This window comes from Spea bombifrons, chromosome 1, assembly GCF_027358695.1.
Source record: "Spea bombifrons isolate aSpeBom1 chromosome 1, aSpeBom1.2.pri, whole genome shotgun sequence".
Lineage (NCBI taxonomy): Eukaryota > Metazoa > Chordata > Amphibia > Anura > Pelobatidae > Spea > Spea bombifrons.
Genome location: NC_071087.1, coordinates 61,277,281 through 61,285,854, shown reverse-complemented (window position 1 = coordinate 61,285,854; position 8,574 = coordinate 61,277,281). Strand labels below are relative to the sequence as shown.

Genomic DNA, 8,574 nt, shown 5'->3' with positions numbered 1-8,574 from the left:
CCATATACTTCAACTTGGTTTCCATTAAAGGAGCAGTCATGTCACATTAATGTGAAGAAATAACTAATACGCAAACCCTGTCCACATATTCTCTCTGTGCACTGCATGGTGTTTCTGACTCCTCACTCCTGAGCCACAAGCCCTCCATAAGCACTGAGTATCTAGACAGGGTGTTGTGCCAATGCGCAGACCAGCCCAGAACCCACTGCCGGGCAAGTCTAAGGGGTTCCTTTTGAAATGCTCTCAATATAGAATGCCTAAGAATGTGACGTAAACTATTATCCAAAAAATAAATAAAATTGACTTGTCTGCCCCTCTTAAAGGAATACTGTTGTCTCAAGGATGGGTAAGAAAAACTGTTCTCACACTGGATTTTTATTTTTTTTATATATATTTGGCATTTTCATGTCTGCTTACTTCTGTGAATGAGAATTCCATTGTTATTTTTTTTAATTTATTAACAAAACCTCATCTTCCTAACTGTTCTAAACCTTAAGGCAATTTGAGATTTGGCAGTATGGCTTAGGCACATAATTGGAAAATAGCAGTTATTTTATTTAAATAAGTCGGATCCAAAACTGCGTTTAATGCTTGCGTGTGGGGTGGTCGCATCCAGGTCAGATGTGTTTTTATGCAGCTTCTTCACACTGTGAATAAAGCACAAACTGTGACTTTTATCTATGCATATTTTTATACACTTATATATTTTAATCAAATGTTAATAATGGGTACTTTGACTTAAGCTTGCTTTTTATCCAGCCATTCAGAAACTGAAGTTGAGGGTTATAAACTATTTAGAGGCACAATCTACTGTTCCGTACCGCTCCATCAATAATAACAACAATAATAATAATCATTACTATGCTTTTATATACATTATCACCTTTAGAAGGAGCTGCCGTGCATTGTCCCCTTTCGGCAGCTTGAAGCAGTGGTAGGAAAGCGCTCCCATCGAAATCAGTGGTCGTAGGGGAGAGATCTTAGTACTGGATAACTGTGTGTAGCTCAAATATGCTTTGAAAAACTTGATGTATTTAGCTGTACCTCTCCATGAATTTGCAAGGGAGAGTTAAAAAAAAAAAAAAAAAAAGACACTTCAGCCATCATATCCACTGTAATGCATGCGATAATTGAGTGTCCCATTTAAATGCAGTAAAGAAAAGGGCGGGAAAGGTATCCAAATTATGTGGTAGTTCACACCATTTTACCACCCAGATTAACCACACAAAAGTACAGCTCAGCACTGTGAAAATACAAGACCAAAGCACACTTTTTTTTTTGTCTTTGCTCCTATATTCCATCTATTTTATTTAGTACAGCAGCCACACACAATAGCTTTTAGTTGCAAACTCTTGATGGGGGGGGGATTCCCCCCCCCCATAAAAATGTTTTATCCGTGAATACAAATATATTGTCTTTTTAGAATGTTGGGTCTAATGACTGCAGTTGTTTTTTTTTTTTGAAGAGATGTATGCACAAATAATTACATTTAAAAGGTGCGAAGTGAAGGCACTTAAAGCTGCTGTTCCACCCACGTTGCTGAATGTAATGCTTTTATGATAAAGCTGGGGCAAAATTTTTCCTCCCTTATCATTTTTGCCAGTAACATTTGCCATGTTATATAAAGGCTGGTGCTGAAATCTTACCATAGAAACTAAATGCTTTTCATTTTTTTTTAAATAATGGATCCAATTTATTTAACATGCTAGAGAATATAATGCATGTTTTTTTGTGAGGGTGGGACAGTAGCTTTTCGATTTGCATATATAAAAGTAATTATCTAAAATTTAAAATCTACCAGCAATATAAGAAAATAAAAATGTGGAAAATAAAAATGTGGACATAATTAAGACATACCTGATTTCATCTAGATTTTTGATAAATGATTAAAAAAATACCTTTTTGTTTCTAGAAAATGTAAAACTTCTCGTGTTGCAATGCATTTTAATTCAGCTGAAATGTAGTGTATGAACTTTATCTAAACGTTATTATTACACGTGTTAAACGATATGTTATGCATGCCAAATGTTTTCAATATTTTGCTTTTCAGTTGTTTGTAATATACTTTGTAAGACTGGAAAAAAAAATTTTGTACTGCAAACACCAATAAACTTTTTTTTCAATTATGTTTGATCATTTGATGGGTTTTATTTTCCATACGTCCTAAAATACGAACTTGAAATTTGCTGATCCACAAATTTTTCAAGGGATCCATTCTTCACAACTTTTAGCACATAGAATAGACTTATTTAGTGAGCAGAACAGTAAAGCCAGGCTTGGCTAACCACAGGTCACTGTGGCGACTAGGAACTGTTTTGTTGCTCAGTCCTACAAGATATGTCTGAACCCTGCTGTAAAAAAATTATGTAGGATTTAAAAAAACAATACATATTGGTTATTAATATTGGGCAAAGTAAAAGCCAGCATTGTAGATGGCATAATACAAGATGTTCGTTGCAATACTCAAATTACCAAAACAATCATTAAGACAGTCCCCAAATTCCCTTTTATGCTAACATGCTTTAGTTTACGATATAATGTGCCAAAAAGAAGCATTTTATGTCAGTTCAGAATACTAGGTGATTGCTTCTTGACTTCCTTGGTGGGCACCATACAACCAAATGAACTGCAGGCCACTGAGTTAGAGGTACCGGACGCAATAAAAGGGGTTCTGGGTAAAGGCAACATATTAATTACTAGGCCTATTGAAAAGGTAATCCACAAACTGACACTGAGGTTCCTTTAGGCAATATTTACACCATGACTGTATCCTTTTTATACTCCATATATTGGGTCTCAAATGCACTTTTAGTGATAGTGTTGAATAGGACTGCATAATGCACATGAAATGTTATCTCAAATGTATTTTGAGCAACTGAATTTCACAAGCCCGTCTCTGCCAACTGATTAAACAAACAATACCATCTTTCTTCTTCCGTTGCCCCACTTTGCTCACCCACCAGACTTCACATAACCCCCACTGCTTTCTTTATTTCTTCTTTCACAGTATAGTCTTTAGTAAAGTGCTTTTGCTTGCAATAGTTTTCAAACACTCCTTTATCCTCCAACATTTCAAATGAGCAAAGATGGCCATTTCTTTTGGATTATGTCCGTGTGGGTCAGGGCTTTCTATGTGACTTTGTGACCTATAAAAGTTTCTACAATTTATAAAAGTAAAGAGCGTTTATTTTACGCCAACACACCCTCTATCACGCAATAATTCTGCGCTTTTATCAAAATGTCCTGTTCCTCAAGCGGGAGGTATCGCCGAGGGAGGATGACTTCAGCTTATTCCACTCTCTGTGTAAAAAGTGGAGGGAGAAGACTTGAAAGCACATAATACTTTTTCACTGTTACCTCAACCAACTGCAGCCGGGATTCTACGCTCCGAAAAAGCCAACAATTATTAGTTTTCGAACCAGCTATAAATGGTATTGACTAATCCACACCACATCCAAACACATTTCTCCGCTCAGAATTGCGCTCTCCAAGAGTAACTACATTTCCCACAATAACATGCGCTAGGGGTAATGCATTTCCTGTTCCTCCAGGCAACAGGAAGCCGGGCACACGTGTGTGACTTTGAGCTTACAGGTCAGGAAGCGGCAGAGATGGACGGGTACGGGTCGGACTTTTCCTCTGGATCCTCGGGCTCTGGCAAGGTTGATACCGGGGCTATCATGGAGCAAGTCAAAGTCCAGATTGCGGTGGCAAATGCACAAGAACTACTGCAGGTCAGCACCAACGCACAAACCATTATTCCATCAGATAGGCAGCCGCATCACGTGACCAGCAGCTACCTATAGTAATGACCTTGTCACTTGTCTTATGTATGCGTTAAATATACGTCGGCTGTTGATATTATTACTTGGTAGTGCACTAGATACGAAAAATAAACAAAAATGCCTTCAACGCCTGTACTGTGTTCTATACGACTATTTCCCCAGTGTGAAAGTGATTATTGTTTGGCATTACGTATAGTTCTGTTGTGTTTTGCGGTAGTGAACAATGTCAATCATAAAACTCAGTAAACATGGGCCGTAGACATTTGATTTCGTTGTCCGTCATGTAATGTTGTAGTTCTTTGCCCTGTTGCCTTTGCTGTCACCTTTTGCTATTTGCTTCTTAACTCGACCTGTGTACTCCCTGCTCTTCCCCAAATCCATCCATAGCAAAGTGTATAGTAGCTCTGTTTTTATATCTATCTTGAAGACTTGCCTTGTTTGTTAACCCCTTAATGACAAAGCCCGTACAAATGCATTGTTTTCAATGGGTTTACAGACCGCCCATTGTCCTTAAGGGGTTAAACTATCCATCCATACTGTAATATCTACAATTTCCACTGTTGTCATGGAAGCATCCACCAAGCCTGCCCACCCTGGATCCCCTGCAGCTTTGCCTTTTCAACCACCCCTTGTCATTCATAAATTGATCATTTCCGTTCAACCTGGATCAACATCTGCCAGCATCTAGATTTTACTATCCTGTTCTATATTCTGTTTTGACCACCTCCATGCGCTTGTCTTCAACGGCCCAGTGGTCATTACTTTGGTCTACTTGTTACATGGTACCCTTTGTTCAATTTACTACCTTATTCTGTTCTGGGGTTTGTAGTCATCTTACTAAGCAACTTCTGCATCAGTATGTGTCACAGGGATTGATTTGCTAAACAGGGAGTTAGTTGTCGCATAGCATGCCGGTTTAGCTCCCATTGATTTCAGTGGGAGCTCAACTCAGGAATGAAAGTCGAGCTGATGTATGCTAATTCTCATTTCCAACTCCAACTATGTAATAGATAATATAATTTAAAAAATTCCATTAAAAAACAGATATTATTCAGTAGATCGAACAAACATTCCCTGCCTGCAAATAGTATTCCTTTTAATCTGATCTTTATTGGTTTTAAAGATAAACAGATGCAGTCACCTTTGTATACATGGTAGATTAATGTTTTGTTTGTTTTTTAAGAATATAAGCATATAAGAATAATAGGTGTCCTGCTTTTATGTAGAGCCATTTCTACTGACACATTTTTAAATGTTCTTATCCCCACAGAGGATGACTGATAAGTGTTTTCGAAAATGTATCGGGAAACCTGGAAGCTCCCTGGACAATTCAGAACAGGTAGGTCTCATGCAGGCTGACCTTTAATGTTATAGAGCAGGGCTGCGCACCTCAAGGCTGGCTAAGAGACCACAGTTTTTGGACATCGTCGATTAACCCCTTCAGTGCCAGTGGTTTTTGGTACCTCAAGTCCCAGAGCAATTTTGCCATCTTTGCGGTATGCCGATTCAGCGATTGTTCCCCTTTCTTGCGAATAGTGTACCCATATAAACTATATATTGAAAATTTAGGATAAAACTAGCGGAAATTATATACCGTATTTGCTCGATTATAAGACGAGGTTTTTTCCAGAGCAAATGCTCTGAAAAATACCCCTCGTCTTATAATCGGGGTCGTCTTCTAATCAGACCCCAAAAAAATGGCTGGGGCCATGCTGCTTACCGGTCGCGAGCAGCGTCTCTTCCGTTAGAAGCAGGAGGACAGGAAGCTTGTAGCTTCCTCACAGAACTCTATCTCCCCCTCCCTCCTCTGGGGGCGGGGCCAGAGAAGTTGCTGGTACAGCCGGTCCCCTGCAGAAGTCTTCGAGTGAGAGATCTGCAGTTCAGGTAAGGGGGTGGGGGAGGGTTTTTGGGTAAGTATGTGTGATTAATGTGTGAAGTATGTGTGATTAATGGAATGAATGAGTATTTAAATGTTTGTGAATGTGTGTTTGTGTGTGATAGCATGGATGTGTAAGGGGGGTGGGGGTTGTAGCATGGCATAGGGAGGCTGTAATCCCACTACTATCATCCCCAGGTTCCAGCATGTACTGGCTGCCTTGGCTTGATAGGAGTGTGATTGCTGTTAGCAGCAATCACACTCCTATCAAGCCAAGGCAGCCAGTACATGCTGGGTTAAAAGGCATATCATGGGGCTGAGTGGCATATAGGGGGTTAAAATGCATTTCTGGACCTCCAGAAATGCATTTTAACCCCTTATGCCACTCAGCCCCATGATATGCATATATACCTCCAGAAATGCATTTTAACCCCCTATATGCCACTCAGCCCCATGATATGCCTTTTATCCCCCTATATGCCAGAGTGGCATATAGGGGTATAAGGCATATCATCGGGCAGAGTGGCAAATAGGGGGGGTATAAAGCATTTCTGGGGGCAGAGTGGCATAACTGGGGGGGCAGGTTGGCAAATAAAAGGAAATTTAAAAAATATATTTACATGAATTAATATTTACTGGTAAAACTTTTTTTCCTATAGGGTCGTCTTATATTCAGGCTTTTTGTTTTTTTCCTAAATTAATATTTTGATTTTGGGGGGTCGTCTTATAATCGGGGTCGTCTTATAATCGAGCAAATACGGTACTTTCCCCTCTGAATCCTCATTATCAGTGCAGTGTGGTTAGAGGTCCTCTTAGGGACCTCTTTAACACGTTATTAATGCCAGTCATGTGACAATGACATCACTTGGCTTAGATCAGAAAACCAGCCTGATCTCCCGTCTAGCGGCAAGGATGTGTCCCCGCTGCTGCAAGAAGTTCAGGACGTACTTGTACGTCCTAAAGGGGTGTAGTAGATGCATTTTTAGGACATACAGGTACGTCAATAGGGGACTGAAGGGTTAGACTCCTTAGTAGTTTAACAACTACAGTTAAACTGTAGTTGTGCAGCCATAATAAAGAATAACATTTTTATACTCAGTGTTTTAATATAGAATACTCTGTCTTGCTTTGCTAACTTGTGTAAACATTTTAATTTGTCCGTTGTAACTCTAACGCTGTAAAAATTCTCGATAATCAGTATTTTGTAATTGCTTGAATGAGCATTATTTTAGCTAAAAGAATAGAAACAAACAGTTAACAAAGAAATAAAGAATATTGTAGACTTAAACCTTAATCACATCTTAGTCTCTGTTCTGTGGTAGGGAGAATAAAAAATAGACCAACAAGGGAGAGAAGAGAAAAAATGCCTGTCATTTTACGTATGGGGACATATGCTAATGTCCAATTGGGTTCAGCTTTTCTAAGGCATCCTTATTGCCTGTCTTGTTTGCAGAACAAAGGTCATATTTTAACTGGAGGCATCAGCTCTCCAGGACCTTTTTCCAAAAGTTTGTTACACAAATAGGTTGATGGCAGGACCATCCAAGAACCCCCCAATAGTGCTATTTGATTTTGTTTGGTGAAATGTCTCCTGGTTGCGTTTGTTGCCCCTCACAACCAACACCCCTGATTATTAATCAGTCCTTCATAACCACTTCTACCCGATGATCTACCAGTTTCTTCATTACAAACTTACTGTTAGCACGCCGTTGCAGTGTCACCACCTCTATCAATTTGTCATTGGCCTGTAATTGCGTCCGTACTGTGGTTATATAAATTACATCCAGCTTGATGCAATTCCTTACAGATAGAAATCCACAGTAGTATTTGTCTTTTAGGCATTTCTAACGATACACCCTCTTCTCTTTGTCAGAAATGCATTGCAATGTGTATGGACAGATACATGGACGCTTGGAACACTGTCTCTCGAGCATACAACTCCAGATTGCAGCGTGAGAGTGCAAAGATGTGACATGGACCAGGGCAACATACCTTTCAGGATGATGAACCTACCCCAACTGGGAGTAAACACTTTAATTGCCAAGGTGCTGTCAAATAGAAATCTAACTTAGAAACCTGGAAATGTAAAAGTGTTTTGGCAGCAAAAAGACTTTGGTTGTCAGATAATTGATAATGTTACTTATCCCCCCAAGCTTGTCACTTATTTCATATTAAATTTGTTTGTTTTTTCTTTGTCCGCCTCAAGTTGCTCACTGATCCCAAGTGTATTGTTACCTCATTTCTCAGCGTTATTAATACGTAGTGAGATTGAGTTCATTTCCAACAAAAAAAAAAATAAAACACTTGGTGGAATTCTTAGTTCTTTTTCTATGTGCCATTTCATGTCCCCAGGGAAACTTTAATCTTTTCTCCAAGTATAACTCAGGACATGAATGGATGAGTGGTTCATTGATTACATTTTGGTCTTTTGCAAATGGTCATTTAAATATGTACACTGCTATCGTAAAGGGGGGTAGATTCATTACTTTATGCCATGAAATAATTTCTGTTCACGTGGGTTTTTCCGTGCCATTCTCTGACCTCATAAAAGTGACAAACTGAGCCTATCCGTTGTACAAGTGGAAAGAAGACACCCGTTTCGTATGTCTTTTTTTAAAATTTTTATTCTTTTTGGACGTAAGGAAAAGGAAAAATAAACATTTTTATTCAGTTGTGTTTTGTTCTATGTAAATAAATAATTTTTCTTTTTTTGGGGATGTCTGCAAAATCATTACATTTCACACTACTAATGTCAAGAAGAATATTTATTTTGTTGTCGTTCATCATGCTGTTGGATCATCTCACAAAAGATTATCATATCCTAAAGTCTGAACAGTTATTGTGCAAGGAACCAAAGTTTGTTTCACTGTCAATTGGTGTCGCTTTAGCTGTAAGCAACGCTCTTTGATGGCA

General features: G+C 38.9%; 1 protein-coding gene across 1 annotated transcript; it reads left to right on the top strand.

The window, feature by feature from the left end:
• Positions 1-3,561: 3,561 nt before the first annotated feature.
• TIMM13 (translocase of inner mitochondrial membrane 13) lies at positions 3,562-7,980 on the top strand. The gene is made up of 3 exons (XM_053462179.1): positions 3,562-3,734; positions 5,056-5,124; positions 7,535-7,980. Exons 1-3 carry the CDS (start codon positions 3,612-3,614, stop codon positions 7,631-7,633), a joined length of 291 nt encoding a protein of 96 aa, XP_053318154.1. The 5' UTR covers positions 3,562-3,611; the 3' UTR covers positions 7,634-7,980.
• The last annotated feature ends 594 nt before the right edge of the window (positions 7,981-8,574 follow it).